Source organism: Podarcis tiliguerta (genome assembly GCF_965153285.1).
Source record: "Podarcis tiliguerta genome assembly, chromosome: 2".
Classification (NCBI taxonomy): Eukaryota; Metazoa; Chordata; class Lepidosauria; order Squamata; family Lacertidae; genus Podarcis; species Podarcis tiliguerta.
Window position 1 is genome coordinate 98,485,696 of NC_139535.1, and position 24,315 is coordinate 98,510,010.

The 24,315-nt window shown below is 41.9% G+C and overlaps 1 protein-coding gene across 2 annotated transcripts; it reads right to left on the reverse strand.

The window, feature by feature from the left end:
- Positions 1-1,392: 1,392 nt before the first annotated feature.
- Positions 1,393-23,890, reverse strand: PRKAR1A (protein kinase cAMP-dependent type I regulatory subunit alpha). 2 transcript variants are annotated; one of them, XM_083427825.1, is made up of 12 exons: positions 23,511-23,890; positions 21,223-21,296; positions 20,603-20,785; positions 15,270-15,443; positions 14,206-14,297; positions 13,137-13,198; positions 11,261-11,307; positions 8,947-9,105; positions 6,792-6,852; positions 6,395-6,516; positions 5,727-5,808; positions 1,393-3,901 (listed from the first exon to the last, which is right to left on the reverse strand). In XM_083427825.1, exons 3-12 carry the CDS (start codon positions 20,774-20,776, stop codon positions 3,729-3,731), a joined length of 1,146 nt encoding a protein of 381 aa, XP_083283951.1. In that variant the 5' UTR covers positions 20,777-20,785; positions 21,223-21,296; positions 23,511-23,890; the 3' UTR covers positions 1,393-3,728. The 2 variants fall into 2 exon arrangements, with proteins under 2 accessions (XP_083283951.1, XP_083283952.1); XM_083427826.1 differs by lacking the exon at positions 23,511-23,890 and adding an exon at positions 23,341-23,508.
- Between the last annotated feature and the right edge of the window lie 425 nt (positions 23,891-24,315).

Consider the following 24,315-nt stretch of genomic DNA (forward strand, 5'->3'; position numbering starts at 1 on the left):
TACTATGAGGACAGCTTCACTGGATACAACCCAATAGCTTCGACATTTAGGATTTCCAAAGTTCAGCTGCTAACTGATTTCCAACACCATGAATGCTAATACATTGAAGTAAACCTTATCTGTGCATTATGTAACTCCCAAAGTTACAGGGCAACACTTGCAGTCTGTAATGGTGCCTGTCTTAAGTATTTACAGCGGGGTGAAAGGGCACAATTCAGCCCTATCAGCTGCTTTGGCCAAGTCGCAGGAAGACCTTTTATCAGCCACCCTGGAAAACAGCCCAACACAATTGTTAATCTTTCATTTGAATTTTGCCTGGTCAGTGTTTTCCATTAAACATGTGATCTTATTTTCCATTTGACCTTTAGAATTGGAATTCTAAATTAGAATTTCTCTTACACGGACTATGAAGTGGTATTAAATGGGTTATATTTTGTTACTTACTTTGAAAACCTTGTTGTCGAGCTCCCTCTGCTGATAGCTTCCATGTATTAACAATTTAAGGCAAAGATTTCCCCATTCCTGAGGATCCAAGGAAGAAGGGCACTAATGCAGTCACTTTGTGGCTGAGACACTAGAAAAGACTAGTTTAATCAATGTCCATGATGAAGTCTCTATATCTTAACTAGGCTGGCATTTGGTCAGCCGTCCTAACAAAGCCCAGATTTAATGACTGCTTACCAGTTGGTCAGCAAGATGTGTGTATATTTTTCATACAATAAGAGAAACTGCAACATGCACTTACAATTAGAAATTCAACTAACATGGATTCTATGTTGACACGGCTGCCACTTACAACAGGAGGCGACACTATTATTATTTATCTTATAACCTGCCCTTACATTGGGCTCTTTTAACTCACGAGCCAGATAAGCGTGGGCTGAGCCTCAGTAACACTGTGACATTAAGCACTCCCAGATCAATTTCACCTGGGACTAAAGTCCACTGTTAGCTGAACAAGTTGGAAAGATGTCGAGTACATGGAAAATCTGGAATAAACTGCAGAACTATTCAGAGTAAATTGCTGCATTTCTCTTTTGTCATGTACACATTGAGATACCTGCCAACGCTGGCTAGTTAAATAGAAAAGTAGAAAACACGACCTAATGCTGCTCACAGAGCCACAGCAAACAATTCTACATAAACACCCACAAGTCTGGCACTTCGGAAAATAGCTCACACCTGCAGCCACCCATTAAGAAGACTGCATCCCATATCACATCTATTTAACTCACAAGTCATTCACATGAAAGGAAGGCATCTCATGTAGGAAGCAGTCTATGAAACTCGCTTTCTGCCAAAGAAAGGCCTAGCGCTATTATGCAGCCCGTCCCTGCCTAGTCCGCACCAGCTTAGAAACTGCAGACCAGTATAATAAAAACGCTGATTACATTTAAGAATTTAAATCATTTTATTGCTTTACCTGCCATTAGGACAATCTATAACAAAAGGAATATATTAGCACATACAGTAAGTCAGACTTATAGTCAGGTAACGATACAAAAATGGTCCTCTGGTTGACTATAGCACTCTAGGGCAGTAGATTTTTTAATTTTTTTTATTTGCTAAGGTGTCCTAGCAAAAAAGATTACCTCTAAAGCCCTGAATGTTAGCTAAGGCAAACTATACCAACTGTGGATTCAAACATGTTTAAATTGCACACAAAGGTAAAGCTTTAACTGTGATTAATATTTAACTCAGACATAGCTGGTTCATCTTAAAATCTTGTTGGTAAAACTACAAAAGGGAGTAAACAGCAAGCTAAAAAGACGCAGTAGTGAAACTTGATTAGAAAGCCTTATATAAAAAAATGTGCATTTTTGTGGCGCTCTAACTAGCTTACATAAGATTTAAAATCTTTTTGGTGCTTTAACAAGGATCAAATCAAGCTTCAAAAGTAAGAAAGGTATTGGGGGGAGGAATCCCTGGATAGATTCAAACTGAATGAAGTTTTGGAGGAAAATAGCATTAATGGACTCCCAAAGAGAGCACAGGTGGAAATTCCCAAAGGCATATCCTCATCAAAGTCTTCAGCACGGACAGAAAGAATTCACAATGTAGATTTTACATTTTCTATGTATCTAGAAATGAGGACATGTCAATACCCCCCTCCCCCTTTTTTATATATATATACTAAGGCTCCTATTCCCCAGACATTGCTAATCATATTCAATTAAGCATTCTTTCCAGCAGCCAACAAGTCAGAATGGTACATACCAGGTCCAGTTTCTGGGGGGAAAGTAAGGAGGGAATGGCAGGGAGCTGGACTGGTAAGAAATAGTTGCACAACTAATGCAAAAAACTTGCTGTCACTCCCAAATAAAACCCTAGACTAGTTTTAGATAATTTACATGTTATAAGGAAACCAAATTGCCTACATTATCCACCTGCAACATTCCATATAGTAGGCAGCACAGGGTGCACACAAAATATTGTAACACAAACCTGGTAAATACTGAAACACATTTCAGACTTGACAACAGGGTCAACTTTCCCAAAAGCTATTCTGTCAGATCGGTATGAGAATCTGGGACAAACCAAAGAGAACAAGACTCGAGACTGAACATCTGCTCAGACTGAATATCTGAGAAAGGTTAGAAGTTACTAAAACTTCTGATTGGACAAAAGAGATTCAGTAACAAGAGTTTACAGGACACTGATTTTCTGTTTCCAGTCTTCCACATGAGCCAGATTCTTGTCATCTAACAAGGAGTGTGTAGTCCGGTCCTGCACTGAATGCCAACAGAACCATTCAATATCTGGTGCTGAAGTTAACAGGGAAGGCAAAGCTTGAAAGGGTCAGACAGAAGACTGAACGCACAGGATGCACCCTTCAGTTTCCTGGTCTACATACACTGCATGTGGGGTATACTATTTGGCACTAGCTAAGGAGCAGTGCAATTATTTTGCCAACACCACCACCAATATATAGGTGTCTATTCCATTGGATGGGTATTGAGAAATTGCACAGGGGGGGAAATAGAAGGGGCAAATATGAATATTCACAACTGAGAACAGGCAAAGGGGAAGGGTAACTGTGGCAAGAATATCAGCAACACTGGCAGCAGGTGCCAGAACAAAAGCTTGTACACAAAAACCTGACAAACGATAACCAAGCCCATCATGAACCAACTGAAATGGATACTGATGCATCAAACTATCAAACTTCTAACTGTGGTTTTACTAAGGAGCTGATCTCAGTAAACCAAACCAAAGATAACCATATCCAGAACATTTATGCCAAGAAGTTGAGCTTAGAGGGTAAGTTCCTCTGCTAAGAGAAGTACTTACAGCAGAAAGTGACCACGCCCTGAAATAAATGTAGGAACTCACCAGTTGAGAAATGTGTGCCTCTTAATAATTTTCCACTGTTACATCCTTAACTCTATGGCAATAACCTTGGTACTAGGAAATTTTCCCAGCGAAAGGAATGGCAGTCACTGCCCGAGTTGGACACTGTACATTGCACAGAGAAAAGCAGTAACAGCAAAAAGACTCCATATAATTTTATATTTATTTTAAATTGTATTGGGAGCACCAAAATAAACGCTCTAAAATTTAAAATGGTGCCATGAAAAGCAACTGATTTCTTTTTGTTTTGTTTTGTTTTCTTTTCCCCTCCCTCAGACAGACAGGAAGCTGCAATAGCCAGTGGCCATGTGGCTCTGCACAAGAGTAATGAAGCAGTCTGCATTTGTGAAGCATGTATTTGAAGAAGGAGGGAGACTTCAGACAGACAGAGACACAAAGCTGTTGTACTGCTGGATGTTCCGCTTGAGAATATCTGAGCATGGACCCAAGACACGCTCAAATCGGGGCCGGTCGAGCTTTACACATTTCAATGGGCCACGAGCAACAACCGTGGCAGCACGAGGACGGTTCATCAACAGGGCTATTTCACCTAAAAAACAAAATATTCATTTCAAAGAGAACAGGGTAAGGGGGGGGAGGTGATTTGAAACAGATCAACAGACTTTCCCAAAATAGAGGACTGCTCTAAAATTATCCCAAAATATTGCATAGTGGAAGAGTGTTAAGAATTATAGACAGAGATGTGGAGGACCAGAAAGATTGTGGGAGAAGTGTGCTTAGAGGGCTTATCCACACTTACACTTTGTCCTGCTCTTTCCAGGCACAGGTCTGCCCTTTAAAGCTCTGTATCTGAGTGTGGTTTTGTTTTTTTGCCCTGGGGCTTTCCCTGCGAAAACCTGCTCTTGGAGCAAACATCAATTCTGGGTTTCTGTGGATTGTTGTTTGCTTCGAATGAGTGCTAAGAGCGGTTCTCGTGGGGAAACTCTGGAATAAAAAAAAGGAGGGGTGCCTGGACACAGAGCTTTAAAGTGTGGAGCAGAGGAAGTGGAAAGAGCAGAGGAAAGGGAAGTGTCAAAGTCATTTGCGCAGTGCTTCCCAAGCAATCAGTAGCCAGCTGGTTGTCAAGACACTTGGAAATTACTGTGCAAGGGGCTTTTGCCACCCTATGCTTGGAAAAGCTGTTTTCTGCAGGGATTGGCTGTGCAATCTGATTCCAGTTCTAACACTAGGTATCCTTGCAATTATTGTTTAAATAATACTCAGGCATTTATACTTCTAATATTTCAAATAGTACAATTCTATGTGCTGAGTTATTCCTCATGTACTACATGATCTTCAAGAAGGAAGTAACATTCCCATAAATGTTACGCTTAAAAGTATCTCCATAATTTGATGTAAGAGTCATGACAAGGTTCAAGGTTCCTATGTCAGGTCTTTGGTAGTATTTTCTGTTCAGAGTAGTACTATACTTAATCTTACAGCAAGTAATAAAAATAAATCCCCAGCTTATTTAATTAATAATCTGTAATAATGTTTCTATCGTCCCGAACTCAAGTTTTCCATTGCAGAAGTTGAATCCGAAGTTTTAGAAGCATGTTAAAGTACAACTAAACTACTAAATGGCCCATTTCATATGATCATTTTCTGGACTGAAGAGACAAGTTTTGCATGAGCTTAATATACCCACGTGCAGCCTCTCTTCATGTAAATAGGGAAACAAACTAGGAAGCAGTCATAAACCACAGCTTCTGGTACATACGAACCAGGAGCTTTAGTTCAACATCGCCAAACAAGCTAGGATGCAGATGCCAACCGTGGTTTAAAAACAGCTTCTGATCCCTAACCCATTGGTCTGGAAGCAATTAACAGTTGTTCCCAGATTGCATGACATGGGAACCTATGGTATTTGCAACTTGTTTCTCTGGTCTCATGAAGGGAGGAACAAAGGATACAACTGTGGGTGTATGAAGTTCATGTATATCCTGGCTTATTAAGCCAGAATCTGATCGTGCAAGTACAGTCTATGTCCAAAAAACAATTAAGCAACTGCAGAAGCCAGCATCCAACTTGAAACATTTCCCTGAAGTCTGCTTTACTTGTTACTAAATTACAAACTTTTTTCTTCTGTAGCTTCCCATGGGTTAAAATCATATCAATCTGATTTCAGTGTTTTCTTACTTTACAATATGATCTTGTGGCTTATTCTCCATTCCAGGAAGGGTGGTATTATAGGAGTCTACGTGTTTTTGTGAGCCTCATGAGATGGAAAGGAGCAAAAGGGAGGAGAGAAGCCAAGTCTCAGGGGACCAGGAAGGGGGCTGCTTTAAAAATATATACCATTATGTCATTTGCATTGGTCTTATGCCTTAAGTATTTAAACGACACTGTCAACTTAAAACAGCAAGAAAACTCACCAAAATAATCAGATGGTGCAAGCCTGCCCACTTCAACAAATTCTTCATGCTCTGACCTGCGCTGTAACACAGCAGCTGTACCCTTTAAATGAATTAAAGAGTTAATGACCAGATTTGTTTTAGTAATCCTATGCAAAAAGCAACAACTTCATGACTTAAAGCAGAAACTTCCCCATTAAATTACTTGTCTTAACCTATCCCATTTAATCCTAATATCCTCAAAAGGGGAGAGTATGATAAAATACCATTCAGAAGCACATTTCACAATTGAACTAAGCATTCCTACATGTATAATTCTGCCGCCACAGGATTTGCTAAAGGGGTTTATTGTCATCTATGATCAGATCTGTTATCACAGAAAATAATTTGCAAATACGTTTTATGTCCCAAGAACCAGTATTGATGCAAGCAGTCTGCAAATGACTTTTTAAAAACACAGAACCACCTTTCATCATATCCAGAACCATTCCCCAAACAGGTGTCCTCCAGATGTTGAACCACAACCCTAGCCAGCATAGCGAACGGTCAGAGATGGTAAGAGCTGTCACTCAAAACATCTGGAAAGCGCCCGGTTGGGGAAGGTTGATATAACCCAAGTAACTGAAATGTATGCGACAAATACAGCTGCTAGTAGCTAATTCCAAAACAACATTGTTATAAATACTCACCTCCAAAATAATGAAGAACTCGTCTCCTGGTTCTCCCTGCACCACAATCTTTTGTCCATCCTCAAATTGTACTGGCTCTAAAGCATCAGCTACTGTGAGACGCTCCCATTTGTCAAGGGATTCTAAATAAAAATAAAAGTTGGTTTATTTTGCTGTATCCCAAAGATTTAGAATTAGATTCCCAGTTCATCTCACATAAGGATACGCTCCTCCAGTTTTCCTACAGCAAACCCTTCTACCACACTTCTTCCCACTGCCATAAACAAATTAATCATCCTTTCACAATTTGTGATTTAGCAGCTGTAGCTTCAAGCATTATATGCTCCCTCTGTGATGTTCACAGTAGGGCAAGACTCAAATATTCTAACAGCGATGCTAAGAAATTCTTCACACTCACCCAGTATTGACACTTTACTAAGAAATTCTTCATACATCTTTCTCTTTCTCAATGTGCTACCCTGGAGGAGAAAAACACACACAAATGGATCTGAAAATTACTCTTCTGTTTAACAATTTAGAATACCAGGAAAAATGGAACAGGTCATAGAAATGTTTACAATGCAATCCTATTCATTTCTACTTATAACTAAGTCCTCTTCAGTTAAATGAAACTTACTCCCAGATAAGTGCACATAAGAGAGGTTTTCAACCTTTTTGAGTCTACGGCTCCCGTGACCAACTACATTCTTTCTGAGGTGCTCAGAAGCCCAGTTATGTCGCTCCTTCTTCGAAAACCATCCCTTGTGGAGTGTTCCCCCAGCCTCCTCTCCTTGAGAGTCCTCTGGGCAGCGACTGCTGCTGCCCTTGACCTCTGAGCTGACCCCCACCCCAAACAGAGGTGCCTCCTCACACTGCCCCACAGGGGTCTGGGAAACACCCCCTGGCCAGCCCCAGAGGCACCATTCACCTGGGGAGCTTGTAGCCAGGGCTGCTGCAACAAACAGCAATGCAAGCCTCTGGGAGGCAGAGATATTACAAGGCATCAGAGGAGGGAGAGAAGAAAGGAAAGAGGGACAACGGCCAGTGTTGCCTGTGGCATTCTTGACTATCATTCAAGGCACCCCAGGGTGCCACAGCACACTGGTTGAAAACCACTGCATATAGAACGGCAAACTTAAATGGTTCAAGTCTTGTGTACGCTATTCTAATAGAAGCCATAAACTGTCTGTAAGCCCAGTTTTCCACCATAATTAGCTAATGATCAGGAACAGCATATCCCCTTAAAATTTACGCTAAGGCTGGGTGGCTGGAGCAACCCAGTCAGATGGGTAGGGTATAAATTATTTTTTATCATCATCATATTTATTATACACTCACTTATCTGAGAGTAAGCCTTATCTGAAGTCACTGAACTTAGTTCAAAGAATGGATCTACAGGCTTGCACTGTAAATAGGCAAATGGTGGACTGTATCCAATACTGTCAATGCACAAAGGCAAACTCGGCCCTCCAGATGTTTTGGGACAACAATTCCCATCATCCCTGACCACTCGTCCTGTTAGCTAGGGATGATGGGAATTGCAGTCCCAAAACATCTGGAGGGCCATGTCTGCATAAGCTTGCACAAAGAGAATGAACTTGGGCTCAAGCAATGGGAATTCACATTCCTTTCATGGCAGCAGCTTCTATGCTGTCCCAGTATCTCAGATAGTCCATAAATGCCACTCAGGTCTCTTTTGGCCTTTACAACAGAGTAAGCAGGAATATTCACTCTTACTGAAGTGTCCATTTGCTCAACTTAATAGGCAAGACCTTTTGTCCTTTAAAAGTTATTTAGTAAAAAAGAAAAGAAAAGCTTGGCTGGGATATAGTAAACTAGAAACCCACAAGTCCCATTATCAGTGTGTGAAGAAAAGATGTGTCTCACCTTCCCATATTTAATACTCAATACAAACTCTCTGGCAGTAGTCTTCAGGAATCTAAGCCTTGGATATAAATATAGTTCTCTTGTGCTAATTTTAAATTCCAACACCCTTTCTCTGTCCTGAGAGTGTAAAAACCTCTAAGTAACCCCAGCGGAAGACTGGCTTTGTCTGGAAAAACAGCAGGTGTGTGTGTGTGTGTGTTTAAAAAAGAAGAATGCAAATAAGCTCAACTGAAAGCCCAGATTTACTATTGAAAGTCTCAAGCTTCAAAATGCAATTGCATCCTGAAAATTGCACATGTAATTGCAAAATGCGTAACTACTTTTTGCTTAATTGCAAACACAAGTCTGCCGAGACATCCTCTCCTCTGCATGAAGATCAAGGCGGAGGAAGGAAATACAACGGTACACTTTACATGAAAAGCCCCTCCCCCCCAGCAGAGGATCAGATGAGTGGGTGCACCTAGAATCACAGAATTGTAGAGATGGGATCGAACCCCCAACCCTGAGATTACTAAAAGTCTCATGCTCTACTGACTGAGCTATATTCAGGAGTTCTCCATCAATGCCGCACAACTTTCCTATATGCTCATGTTGATTTATACAAACTCAAGTCAGAATACCTCAACGCCAAAAAAGCCACACTCTCTTTCAAATTCATTTATTTAAAAACATAAAAATTTACTTACCATAAGGATTCTTCTATAGCTGTCTCTATCAATGCCCCACAGTTTCACATTAGTTTTTGCTTTGACAGTTGCTGCTCGGGGTGTTCCATAGATCAGTGCAAGTTCACCAAAGCTGCCCCCTTCTCCAACACTAGTGGCCCATTCATTGTTAACATATACCTAAGGATGCAACACACAAAGTTGGAGGAGGACAGGAATTTTGCTGCAAATGTATCCCCTGAAACAATATGGTTCAAAAAATATGATACGGAACATTTCAAAACTGGTTAAATGTTCCAATTTGGATAATATTCTAATTCCTTTTCACAGCAATATTCCACAAAACACGTGTGCCAAGAGGTTTTCTGTTTTTGTTTTGAGAAAAGCTCATCACTGGGCACCATTTGTTCGGCCCTTGCATAATATTCAAATAAGTGATTTCCTTCTGGGAAGGAGTATTAGCTGAAATAAGTAATATTACAAATCACAATGTACTGTGTAATCCAAGTTTGGGATTATTAACAATTTTTATGGTAGATCAACGTGCTTTATTATATAAGGATCTTAGTAGTTTCTTAATGCTGTGATTACTTACTTATGGCACAGAATTGGAAAGGGCTTGAACATTTGCATATGATGGAGACAGAATGCATGGACTACTGCCTTATCTGAAAAACTAGCCCAAAGGGTTCATGTATTGATGCAGACTATTTTATTGAAGTTTGGTACCCATTTGCAAACTACTCAAATGAATACCCTGATGATTGGCATCCACCAACCTTGCACATGGACTTATGGCATAATTTTGTACATTAATCTTCTGTTCCAGGGTGGGGAAAATTTCTTGTATTGCTATTACATTGTTGAAAAGTAAATTGTAAATAAGTAATTTATTTAACAGGATGTACTACCTAATGTGCCAGCTACTTACAGCTTGATTTGTTATCATAAGGCATAATTTTTATACCCATTTACCCAGGAGTAAGCTTGACTGAAGGAATGCTGGTGGTGCTGTGGTCTAAACCACAGAGCCTAGGGCTTGCCGATCAGGTCGGCGGTTCGAATCCCCACGATGGGGTGAGCTCCCGTTGTTCAGTCCCAGCTCCTGCCTACCTAGCAGTTTGAAAGCACGTCAAAGTGCAAGTAGATAAATAGGTGGGAAGGTAAACAGCGTTTCCGTGCGCTGCTCTGGTTTGCCAGAAGCAGCTTAGTCATGCTGGCCCAATGACCCGGAAGCTGTCTGCGGACAAACGCCGGCTCCTCGGCCTATAGAGTGAGATGAGCGCCGCAACCCCAGTCATCCGCAACTGGACCTCACGGTCAGGGGTACCTTTACCTTTTTACTGAACTCTGAATAAACATGTTACTACAATGTTTTTAATTGCTTCTCCACCACTTTGAGAATTAGAGAAGCAGGTTAAAAACTGTAAATAAAAATGCAACCTAAAAACAAGGGCTTTTCAGTTTAGTAGTTCTAAGACAGGCATCCCCAACCTGTGGCCCTCCAGATGTTTTGGCCTACAACTCCCATGATCCCTAGCTAACAGGACCAGTGGTCAGAGATGATGGGAATTGTAGTCCAAAAAATCTGGAGGTCCGAAGGTTGGGAATGCCTGTTCTAAGACATTATATTTCAGTGTCTCGGTTTAGCCTGATTACTGGTACATTTTTGTTATTGAATGTTATTGTAATTGACTTATTTTTAAATGGCTGTTGCATTATGATTTATACTGTATGTTTTTTCTGTTTGTTTTAACAAAATTGTGTATCTGTTTTTAATATAAGCCATCTTGGGAAGACTAATAATAATAATAATAAATTTTATTTATATCCCGCCCTCCCCAGCGGAAACCGGGCTCAGAGCGGCTAACAACAGTAAAGTCTCGAAAGGCAGAAAAGAAATATATGACATGATGGGCTGCCACTCCTGCTTACCAACCCCTCCTCCTGTTACACCTAACCAAGCTGGTCTCTGAAGTGCCTCCACCTGCTCCTTTAAATGCCCCTCTGGTGGTATTTAATTGGGGAGGCGCTTCAGAAAGCACCTCTCTGCCTCCTTTAAATAGCTTGGCTGGTCTGCCTGCCACCCATGCTGCTTGCTTGCTGGTCTGCCTGCTGCTCTGTCATCACACAAACGGCAGTAAGAAATAAGCTTCAGACAAGGCTAGAGGAAAGGGAAACCGTGGTGAGGGAAAGATGGAGGTCCCTGATATTTATTTGTTTGAAATGCAAAAGCACGGACATAGACCATGTTCCCATTATTGCCCATGTGAAGCATTGTATGTGCTTAAAATATTCTGGAGCATTGCAGTAATATAGTTTAGAAAAGACTTACATCCATTTCTCCTTGATCAACAACATAGAAGTTATCCCCTTCATCACCTACAAAAATTGAAATAGAAGTTTGAGAAACAATTATAGGTATAGAAAAGGCAGTTATCAACCTCTTCCATTCTAGAACCATCCAGCACAAAATGACATCCATACAAAAGCTCACGTATGCTTTTTTTTGCATTTGGAACAGCCATGCTTTCCTTTAGGCTTCACAGTCAAATATATTCATTATATTTATAATTCCCACTTCACCCCTACATGTAATTAAAATGAAGGAAGCTATTTACCCAGCTATCAGTATGACAGGGTAGATAAGACTAGTAACTAGTCTAGGTAAAGTGCTCTTTGATCAATGCCCTATTGCAAAAGCCATTGCTGGCAGAGGATTTTCACCTGACCATAAAATTCAAATGTAACACTGAAATGGTTACAATGTGGGAAAACAAGTCTAAGCTAGGTGACAGGGAACCTCTTTGCCTGCTGACCCTCCTCAAGCTATGTCCCCACCCTTATTAACCTGGGTGGGGAGATTTTAACCTCACCACCCAACACTGTGATGGGGATGAAAAGTGGCCCTTCCTGGCTTCTCAACTGATTTGTTGGGAGGGTGCAGTTTTCATCCCCATTACAGAGTGCAGGGTTGTTCTTGCTTTGTTGGCATCCGTCTGTCTTGAGAGACAATGGAATGCGTGCCTGGGGGCGAAGTCAAACTGCTCCGTTAGCAGCACTGAAGTGACCTTCCTGGGATGCAAGCCTGGGCAGTGTGTATGGAGCTCCTGGGATATCCCAGACGATAAGACCCACCCCCACTCCTCTCATGGCCCTGCTGGTGTGGTCCAGCTTGGCTGTCAGCCAGAGTTGCCAGAAGGAGGTGTACAAGACGTCATCCAACGGCCATTCTGCAGGGTTTACTCCTTAGCTTTTTCTTCTCCTGAAGATATCCCGCAAGGCAGCAGAGGTGTAGGATCAGTTTTCCTTCTCATAGATGGACCACCTTCCCAGGTTGACAAGCCCCATCTGCCCCTCCACGTGCAGAAACTGCCTTCTAGACCATTTAACCCACTATTGATCTCATCCACCCAATCTGCCGGAGCCTCTCTTTGCATACAGAGGAAGTCCCTAACTCACTGAGGGTTTTGACCCATTGGTTGCCCTCACCTGGTTTAGTCGGCCAGTAAAAGTCGTTTCCTGGGGTGTGGCTGCTGTTGCATGCTGATGGCTTCTAGGAGCCACAGGTGAGAGTTGAGTGCAGGGTGGGGACCAAAGGTGGACAAACTACCCCAGAACGAGCATAACATGTCCCCCAGCAGAGGTACTACCCCTCTCCTAACATCCCATAGACATGTTTAATCCTCCTCACAGTGCATGCTACAGTGGGAATGAAAATGCCCCCTTCTCAGCTGATCTACATGGATCATATGAGAGGGGGAGTTGAGAAAGTGAAGAATATGTGCATGCCTGTGCTAAGAAGTGTGTGACTGTGTGCACATCTGGCGAGGCCCACCACTGGAATGCAACCCCAAACAGCTACCACTGGGGCCAGAACATAGGAAGCTCCCTGATAACGAGTTGGACCATTAGTGCATCTGGTTCAGTACTGTTGGCACTGACTGGCGCCAGCTCTCAACTGTTTCAGGGGACACTTCCAGCTCTACCTAGAATTGAAAACACATGCCCTACTGTTAAGCCCTGGTCCCTTCTAAAAGATAAGTGACCAAAAAATGTTTGCCCATCCACCTCTGAAAAACTAGCTGGAATTCTATACTTGGGATCTTTTTAGCAAACCTTGTGAATGAGATGAACAGAAAGCAATTGCACATCTTCAAAGCTTCAAAGGCTAAGTAATTTTTCCACCAACATCACAATCAATCACTTGCCTTGCTGTATCACAGTCTCGCCAGCAATATAGGTGACAGGGAACATGGCATCAAAAATATCACTGAAAAAGATTTCAGAATTACTCAACAAAAGATCTAACATATTGCATGTGTGAGCTAATACAGACAAGCTTAGCATGCAGTTATTAGGGAGGCTGCATCTCTCAAAAGTCTAGACTAGAGTTGCTCAATGTGTTCTGGAGAGGGGACAAAACAGTAGTGCTCACACAAGCTTTAGTTAGTTAGTAAGTAAGTATACTGCCCTATACCCATAGATCTCAGGGTGATTCACAGCATAAACATTAGGTTTGGTGAATTAAACTTCAGGTTATTCTTATCTCTTCCCATATTGACAGACAGAGGGGCAACATAAATAAGCTGACATCAACATGAACATTCCCCTCTTCTCCTTGCCCCAAACTAATCCAAATAATTGTATGAATGTAGAGCCCATTATATGGCATTTTGGCAATCTAAGCCACAACAATGTCTGAAAGTGGGGGCCCAAAAACCATTCGGTACAACTTAACTGGCCTGGCTAGGCAACTTATACTGCATTATTTTTATTTGTTAGCTAGCTGTTTTTTTGCCACCGTTCAAAGCAATTTACAATATTTTAAGCAAACACACACACACACACAAACAAACACATTAAAACCAGTATTTTTAAAAAAATCCAAAAGACAACCCTATTTTTTAAAAAAAACAAGATTAAAACAACCCTTCTCTGCAAAAAGGACATAGGCATTTAAAAGCCAAAGGTCTGACTGGAAACAAAAAAAGAATAGCCTTGTGTCTAAAGATATGTAGTGATGACGCCAGGCAAACCTCCCTGGGGAGAGCATTGCAGAAGCAGGGAGCCAACACTGAAACGGACACAAAGAAGGGCTTCAGATGGCAAGTGGAGGACCTGGTGCAGTTCATATGGGGAGAGGTGGTCCTTGAGGTATTGTATTTATAGTTAACATTATGCATGGTTCCTAAACTTGGTTCACAGTCAACCTATTTATTCTTTCTACATGTTGCTCAATTCTGTTTATTTAACTATCTGGGTTCACAGATTTCCTACCTTCTTTCATTGTCATCAAGATGAGCAAAAAGCACATTCTTCTCTATGGCTTTTGCCAAAGCAGCCATAGTCTTGTAATCTTTTGGAATAACCTATGGAATGGAAACACCCAAACAATACCAATTAAAGACCTAAGAGGCAAATGCTCTTTAAGCAAACCCATTACCAACAATATTTGAGGAGTTCCTTTCTTGGAAGGGAGCTCTGTGCAGGAGTTTTCTCCTATGTGAAGAAGTCATTCAAGTGGTAAGGAAAGCTTCTCAAGACTTCTTTAAGAAGCATGTTCATGAAATTATACCTACATTCTAGATGCCCAGAAAAGGGAAAGTGTCCAGAATGAGATGTATCTTTCCTGGGTAAGTGCTGATTCAATGGCCGATCTACAAGTATCTTTTCAGATAAGACACAACTATCAGGAGCCTCAATATGTAGAAAATTATTTGTCCAATGCCTCTGATAAGTCTATAGACCAAATTGCTAGACACACCAGTACATCAAATGGTCATTCAGAACTCAAAATAATCTTACTTGAAGCTGATGCAGGTTTTAGGAGTCACATAACCTAATGGTGCTCTTACAGAATGATTGGGAATCTTGAATAACTACCATCCTAGGATACTTCCCTCTTACTAACATCACACCTCTGAGAAGCTGAAATTGTGCTTACAGGTCCCCCAAGGTTCAACTCTCTAGTATCAGGCTTCCTGGAAACTACATAGAAGTCACAAGGATCACAAGAATGTCCTAGGAGACCTGACTCCTCTGGGAAAGTTACAGTCGATATTAACTGAGCAGACATTGCAGAGTGAGAAATGGTTTGTTTCCTCCATCCAAGATTTTTCTAATAATTATTTCCTCCATACCTGTCAACTCAACTTATGTCAACCCAACAAAGCAGAAATCCAGGTTTATTTGAGAGAAATATAAAGGCAAGTTAGGAAGGCATTAGCACAACTTGTCTAGGGAAAGGCCTGATACAACCTTATTTGGGATAGGATAAGAAGGAGATTGTGCATACAAGACATAAAATATGCCTTGCAGGAAGTAAGAACTGGATGCAGCACCTTTCTGACATAAGAGGCAGCATCCTCTTCTGTGTAAACCTCTGCACTGATGGCACCACGCCTTCTGCGGCCCTTTACCACCGGATTCATGGGTGGAGGGGGAGAAATCTCATCTTCACGCGAGTCTGTGCGGGAGCTGGCTTTCTGCTGGCACATGATCTGTTTTGTTTCTTCCTGCAGTGAAATAAAACAGTTCTATGTTAATAATCCACAAGGGTAGAAAGTTCACATCCATGCATATGCTCTTGGGAGAACTTGTTTCCTCCCTTGCACTTATCCTCATTTAAACACTGGCCATCAAGTTGCACTGTGCAATTTCAGATTATAACTTCCATGCTAAAATGTCTGTGCCCTCCATAAGCTTGTGAAAGGTAACACAGGGGTAAGGAAAGGGGAGAAAACCCCACTGTACAAGCAGAAGCCTGAAAAGTGTTTATTGGGTGACCTCTTTTGGGCTAAGGTTCCAATGGATTTGAGCAAATTTCAGAAATGGGAGCGGCCAGACCACCACACAAAGCTGTTTTCCACAGCAACAGATCAATAGCTTTAATTCTTAGCAACTCCACTCAAGCTAAAGGTCTCAAACACCCTTTATCTGTCCTGACTGTGCAGAAAGCAAAGAGAACTCAGTAATCCCAGAAGAATGCAAATAATGTCAATACAGAACTGATTGGCAAGTCCTGCCTTAAAGCTTTGCATAGTTTTAAACTTTGAAATACAATGGGAATTCCATGTATACAATTGCAAAAATGCATGGATTTTGCAAGGAACACATGTCTCCCTCTTTGCTGAGAGATTTTCACCTCTGCTGTGGTGTTGCAGAGAAAGGACCTGCAATTATACACTTTGCACAACAGAACCCCTTTTCCCCTCAGCTGCTCCTCATTGAACAGCTGATGGATGTGAGGGGACCCAGGGAGCTAGATGAAATCTGCATGTGGGCATCTGGCTCACAGACCAGGGATTCCCTATCCCTGTCCTAAGGAGTTATAAGCAAGGAGGCAGAATATATATGATTTATGCTTTAACATTTCACTAATTTTAATCCTATCTGGCTGACCTTGTGTTGGGGAAGAGGAATTTGACATCTTTCAAACATTTGTATTTAACAAAATATATTTTTTAAAATTGGCAGACTTTTAACAGCTACTTATACCTAGTACAAAAATCTGGATGAAGTTTCTAAATTCTTCTGATGCTTTAGCTGTCATGTATCATACTAGTGTTGAGTCCAATACATGAAATTGAGGCCATTTGCTGGATATTTTGAATGTTAAATTATTGCATTCAAAGAAATGCACCAAGCATGCAACATATGCAATACAGTGGTGCCCCGCAAGACGAATGCCTTGCAAGACGGAAAACCCGCAAGACGAAAGGGTTTTCCGTTTGCAGAGGCGCTTCGCAGGACGAATTTCCATATGGGCTTGCTTCGCAAGACGAAAAATGACGAAAAAATTTGAATTTTTTTTTTTTGCTCCAAAACCCCTTATTTTGAATTGCTAAGCTGCTAAAAGCATTTTAGCAGCAAAACCGCTAATCCCCCACCCCTTAAAAAGCCGTTTTTAGCCCTTAAATCGCCAATAGCACTAATAGCGCTACTCCGTCAATGGGCTTGCTTCGCAAGACGAAAAAACCGCAAGACGAAAGACCCGCGGAATGGATTCTTTTCATCTTGCGAGGCACCACTGTATATTTTTGGTGATTCAGATGTTGCTCTGGCATATTGCTCTGCAGAGTGGTCTGTTATCCTATACCTCTACTTTCTCTCATATATATATATATAGAGAGAGTTCTTTACCTTGTCAACTTTTGAATTTAATAGTTCATCTTTGTAATGCAGCTCAGATACTGTTTACATAGATAATGACATTACAGCTGCTCTTCAAAGATCATACAGTTCCTTTATCACAGCAACAGAATCCACAGAAAGCTTCATTATCTAAATGAATTATTCCAAATGCATAATGTATTTAAAATCAACTAATTCTATTTTCTTGAATTTCCAAAGGATACCAACAGAAACCAACAGGTCTCTAAGCATTCCTGAAACAATGTTACACAAAATCTGACTTGAATTGAACTGTCATAATTGAGAGATTCTTGTTTAACAATCCTAATTTGTCTGTCTCAGACATGGGTGAGATCTGTTGATAAATGAGCACACTTAATCCAATTATTTACAATTTTCAATAAAGTGATGTGGGGGGGGGGAGAGAGAGAAACGCACTGAACATTAACACAAAGTCCAACTTATTATAGCCTGATTACCCACACACTTCCTCTTGGATAAGATTAATAAGAACTCCTCTAAAAACTACTTTTTAATTCCTGTATTTATCAGCTTAATGTTGCTTAACCAAAAGAGCCCCTTGCTCAGTGCCACGTAGGACACTCCTTGCCGTAAAAATGGTTTTTTATGGCACATTTCTAAATTTCCAAGTAGGCATAAACATAGCACTGTACTTGCCAATTTTGCCTGCTCCAATGAACTCCCAAGCCCTCTTCCATAAACCAAATTAAAAAAGAGTGAATTCCTTTACCCATAATGCCCTTGTATTTCATTCATTAATAAAAGGCATGAACATATTTAAATTATATTTTAATATTTTAAACTATACACACTTTTTGCCCGCATTTCTACAACAAATCCTTTTGTTAAGGTAACAAAATAAAATAAAATATAAAACTTTTTTTTTTTTTTTTAAAGCCAGGCAGCGCTCACGGGTTTCAAACCGCTGTGGGCGATTGCAGGATCTAAGCTACATGTTGGTTGATGGAACCACTGGGCTGAGCTGGCTCTAAAAAACACATTTTGTCAAAAACCTGGTTTGTAAACAGTGGAGTCTTTTTTCATATCCCAGAATGCAGACACAAAACAGTTAATAAAACTATATCCAGGAGAAAAATGTGAACTATTTTCAGCAGTCTAAAAACAAAAGGCAGTATGGATCCTGCCCCTTTCCTTCCTGCCCATGCCCTCTGCTATCCCAGATCTGTTCTAGATGGTTGGGGGAACTGCCAGAACAGATTTAGAGGGTATGGGGAGTGCATTCCAGTGATCAAGGAGAAACCCTTGCACCAACAGAACGTTCACCTTAGCACTACACTGCATACAGCCAATTATATTTTTTTCCAGATTAACACAGCAGAACATTGTTTTGTCTTTTTTATTCCTTCATACAGTTTACCTTACAGTTTTAAAGTACTGTGAGCTCCACAGAGCACTGAAGTTACAGTGAAAGAGTGCAATATAAATTATCTTAAATAAAGCTCTTAAGCTTTGTGAGCCGACTTTCAATTAAATCAATAAAAGCTACCACTCATTGTTCAAAGGAAACCATATTTAATATACATACTCAATAAAAGATGACCAAAATAGTCTTAAAAGTTACCATGCATGACCCTAACCTTTCTGCCTCTATTATTCAATAGACCTGCACTGGTCAACTAAAACAAAACTAGACTAAAACTGTAGAATTCCATCTAAAAGTGCAGTGGCTTAGATCCAGCTTTCCTTGCTCCTCTTCCCACTGCAGTTCCCTACACCTTCCCTCCCCCCAAAAACCACCCCTAAGTGTCAAGGGACCCTCTAAATGGTGTGGGACTGGGCATGGGGAATTGCAGCAGAACAGTGGAATTGTCAGAATACATGGAAGCTTCTTTTCTGCTGGTGAAACACACTTTTGGATCCAAGCCAATAACGTATAAACTCAGAAAAATCACTTGCCTAGTTTTAGGGATCTACATAACTTGGCATTTAGATCAAGCCAAAATGCAAGTTGGACAGAACACTTGAATCTCTGTGCATTCTTATGAATTAAAAGTACTAGTGCATAATATACAAAAAATGGGGAGTTGAACAAAATGACTCTTCTATACAAAACAAAGTATGTTATTATCCCAACATTGTGCCTTAGGGGAAATGTATGAATTAATTTGTAACAATTAGCAGTGACTGCAGGAATCACTAAATATTGGTCTTATGATTTGCCTTTAAGTCGTCAGCTGCTATGGGATGAATGCTGCTGACCTTCTCTCTTTCCACAGAATGTTGACACAGTGATGGGAGAAGCTGTTAGTGACACAGCAGTCAAAGAACAAGAGGGGAAAATTGTTGGGTAGCTTTGCTGCACAGCCATCTAAATTTACTGGGTAGTCACATAGCTTGTAAAAAGTGCAAGACAATTAGTGGGCTACTCAGATTAATAGATTAATAAGAGTTTTATACAAAGTGTGCTGAAAGCAAAATCAGATCTGGGATGATCCAACTAAGGGCACAATCCAAACCTTCTGCCATTGCAGCTCAAATCAGGGGAGTCCTGCACCCTGTGTCAGCTCCAGGCTGGCGCAGCATTCAGATCCAGATCAGGCCTGATGGCAGCTGGCAGTAATTAGGAATCTCACTTGGGATCCAGTCCCATCACTTCCCTCAGAACACACAGTGTCACCTCTTTCTGCTGGATTCCAAAACTGGGGAGCCTACCAGTGGGCCATCTACCCACCAAGTGACATCTGTGTTACTCCACTGGCAGCAGCCCAGCAAGCAAAGTGGAGGGACATAATTGCTCCATTAACCTCCACTCCCAGCCACGGTCTAGTGTAAAGGCAGGTTGCATTGCTCTGCCAGTCACCACAAAAGCAGAGCGAGTTTTGCTCAAACAACAGAGCCACCTTTCCCTGCCATCTCTTAACCCTCCTGAGTAAATCTGGGGTCAGTGCAGGGAAAGGAGATGGAGAAGACCCGTTCACTATGTGACTGGAAGTTCTTCTGCTTGTGCAATGACTTATATGGGATGCTATGGGTTGAATCCAGCTAAGAAGACCACCATATTTAAATGGTAAAGTTTCAAGAGTTTATTTCTTGCAAAATATGTTCTACTCTAAAACCCTTTTTTTTTCCTTCCTAAAAGCAGAATTATCAGGTGTCTCTATCTAGCTTCTGGATTTGCTGCTGCTTCCACTTCGACCAGAGAATTTTTTATGCCCAATTTGCATAACAGTGGCATTGTTTATCAGAGGGTTGTCCCATTTTATTGATATGAAATTTTACTTTGATTATATGTAAAACCTCCCAAAGATGCACAAGGGCAAAATTTGACCAGTATCTCACAAAGTAACACAATCCCCCTCATGAGACCTATTTATTTTTCAATTAATTTTATGAAAACATTGCACAGATGCTTTTCTAGAAATCACATGGCAATAAACTCAAAAACATTGCTGCACTTTCCCCTTGGAACATTTAAACTGTTGATGTACTCTCGGCCAATATTCTAGAGAAGTTGCAAATGGTTTTCCTACTTGCACCCATTCCTGAAGCTTATTCTTACCTTCTCCAGTCTTTCAAAATATTCCCGGAGGAATGCCATGGGTCTCTCAGGTCGCACTGTACATAGCTGGACGATGCAATCCTTCAGGAGTTGTTGAATATTGTGTTTTTGGACATAGTGTTCACATTCACGGAGGCTGCGCTCCTCTTCACTGTTAGTGCTGCCAGTGGCCATTGCTGCTATCTGAAATTAAAACGTATTTTAAAAACCCCAAGAGATAGATGCCCTGCTATCACCATATTACATTAATGATATTCAATGATCATAGCTGCCAGCCACTCTTTAATTGCAGAGATAGCTAATTAGCAGAAATCAGACATTATATGCTTCTAAACTGAAATGGTGCTCAGTGTATTTGTCTGCATTCTGGATGAACAGAATGTTAACAACAGAAATAAGCAGAGGTCTATGCTACTTTAGGAGTTATGTCAAGCTAAGTTGCTCCCAATAAAGTAAAAATAAAATACTGCAATTAATGCCAGCTCCCAGGCAAAATCTTACTGGATGCAAGATTTCCACAACTGGCAAACCAACATATCCAGAACTGTGTCTGTAATAGCATGTAAAAATAAAGTTTTGTGGAAATAAAATACATTATTTCCCAACTGCCCAACACTTACTTGAGATGCAGCTAGCTGCAACCACTACAGGTATGCACAGAATTTACAGGAAGGGGTGCTGATCCCAGTATAGCCTTTCAAAAAGGAAGGAAGAAGAAAGTGAATAACTCCCAAGTGTTACTGTTCTATTAATACATACTTTTCTAGGTGAGATATTTAGATACATGACACAGATGAGATAAACATATATAACCCTTCCCAACAGGAAACAGGCATGACAACAAAATATAATGTTGTGAAGTGCCCACACTACAAACACAGGGCATCCTTGTCATCTGCAATGCTTGTAAAGAATCTAAAGATTACAATACACCTGTTCCATTTCAAAAAACATACACATACATATCTGGCATTTACATTAAGCTGCCTTGAAGTTCTACAGTTACTTCTTTTGTTTTGACAACTTGCATAATGAAGGTCAGTAATAAATGCCTTAATTAACTGTCCAAGAGTTAATGCCATGGCTCTGTGACAGCCTGCAAATAAGTCTGTGGAAAAAGCATTCACACTGCTGATAGACAGCATCAGACACCAGTGCTCAAACACAACTGCAAAAGAAGTAGCAGACATGAAGTTTCTATTTCAAATAAATATTCTTAATTGTCTGAAGCGTGTTAAAGTCTTCATCATACAGAGCTTTGAAGAGCATTCATTTTAATAGAAAGAAGGCCAAACTAATTCTGTAGCTAGATACTCTCACCAACTGGCAATTAACAGCTGATAAAGGACTTATTTGCTATAGGTATTTGCAAAGTAGATATGTAGTAGCTTCAAGAAGCTTCCAGGTAAAATGCTTGGAATTTTAAGATGACTGCAGTAATTTTCAGGGACTCCTTTTCTGGCCGAGAAAACTCAGAGTGTTTAGAATTCCTCATATAACTATTTAACAGTTATCTTTAAACACTGAATAATGGAAAACAGCAACCTGAAGATGGTAACACAGGACATCAAAACAGCTTGTCAAAATTCTAAGTGGGGGTAGGGGTCCTCACATTTTATTGAAATATTAGGTGCAACTGATAGCACACATTTTCTAATCACAAAGAAGAGCCTCTCTATCACAAAAGGGCATTTGTAATTTATAGCAGCCTTGAATAACTTACCCTGATCATCTTTCAAGTTATCTCCCTGTGGCTTCCATAAATAAAAGCAACAGGAAAGCCCTAAGATGCTTCCTTCCTGTGAGAAGGGAGCACAGTTCATTGGGAGCTCATTTCCCCAGGATAGGAATACCCAGAAATTCAAGTACTGTACACAGCAATTATGGGCTACTTCAAAGGCAGCACTTGCTTGTTTTGTTCCTTGACTATGGGGAAAATGACACTCTCCCTATCCTGCAAAAGGTTATTCACTACACTGTAATGACTACAAAGCCAAGAGAATAACATGGGTCCCTTTCCTCCCTCCCCTCCATACATAACGTGAAATATTCTGGAGGGCCCTAAGAAGCTGCTTGTAAGATAAGCAAACCCAGCTAAACTCTGGCTTAGGCACGTTTCAGCAGTAACCTTTCCACTTCTTTAAAATAGATGAAGATCGGATACCCCCCCCCCCCCGCAAACCTATTACTGTATTCCCCCTTTAATCCTAACCTCCTCCCAGGTCTAAAAGTTCTCCCCCAAGATCACAAATCTGGTTTCTTTGTAAAAGGATCCTCCCTCCAAAAACCTACAGGCCTCTCTCTTAAATAGTCTACTAGAAGTAATCCCACAAAAAACCACACTTTCCTCATGGGCTTCTCCTTAAATAATAATTAAAAAAACAAAGGCGGCTTTATTCTACGCTCCTTCTCTGTGTCTACATGGCGTCATCTTCCACGGTGCACTTTCCTCCTAATCTGAGCCCCTCTACTTGCGTCTGGCCCCCTGGACCCTCTTCTGCCCCCCCCCCCCCGGATATACACCTTGTAGCGTAAGAGCCCCCTTCCTCCCCGACACTGAAAAAAATAAAATAAAGCCACCACGCATGTGCTCTTCCTCTCAAGCTGTGCCCGTGGGCCCCGTCCAAGGCCCCCTTCGGGCAACCCGTTTCTCCCGCCGGGCTAGGGTTCTTCTCAGCAGGGCCGCCCTCACAACTCGGCGGAGGTTTATCCTCCTCCTTTCCCATCCTCCACCTCACCTGAGGAGAAGGAAGAGGCCTCTGCCGCCGCCGCCTCCCGCAGCGCGCCTCAGGTAAGCGCGCCGCCCCTTGCTCTCCCGCCTCGCCGCCCCCGCGTCACTCCACCGCCGCAGCTCCCGCTCTCGCCCCACCCGCCGGCGAGCGCCTTAGGCCCACCGGCTCCGACTTACCTCAGGGTCCTCCTCCTCCCTGCCTGGGCCTCTCCTCGCGGGCGGGCCCCCCTCCTCCTCCTCCCGCTGTCCCGAGTGGCGGCGGCCTCCTCCACCTCCCTTCTCCTCCTCCTCTTTCGCCTCAGCGATCGCTCCCACCGGAAACCCAACTCCCTCCGCCAATCGCCGCCCGGCGTGACGTCAATGGGCCTCGCTCTCACTCGCCGAGCCGTCGCCCGGGCAACCTTAAAGGGGACGACGCGCTTGCTTTCCCGTCGACGCCCTCGCCACCGAGGGGAGAGAACGCGCGCGCGCGGGTGAGGGAGAAGACAAGGAGGGAGGGGGAGGGGGGGAGAAGAGCAGGCGCGAGCCAATACGTAAGCCTTCCCTCTACTTAAAACGTCCGCTGACGTCAGGGCGCTCGTTGAGAGGGAGACGTGCCCTCTTCCCTCTCTCCTCCTCCCCCCCCCCAACTTTTCTCTTTCTCTCTCCTGTGCGCGAAGTCGGAGGGAGGGAGAGAGTGTAATAAATGAAACAGAAAGAGGAGGAGGAAGAAGAGGTAGAGGTGCATACCCTCCAATGTTTCCCCGATGAAAATCGGGACATCCTATTCCATAATCATCATCATCATAGAATCTTATAGAGTTGGAAGGGACCATGAAGGTCATCTAGTCCAACCCCCTGCAAGGCAGGAATCTCAACTAAAGCATACGTGACAGAGGGCCATCCAACCTCTGCTTAAAAACCTCCAAGGAAAGGAGAGCCCACTGCCTCTCGCGTGCGTCTGTTACTGTCAGAAAGTTCTTCCAGATGTAGGCCGCAGGTC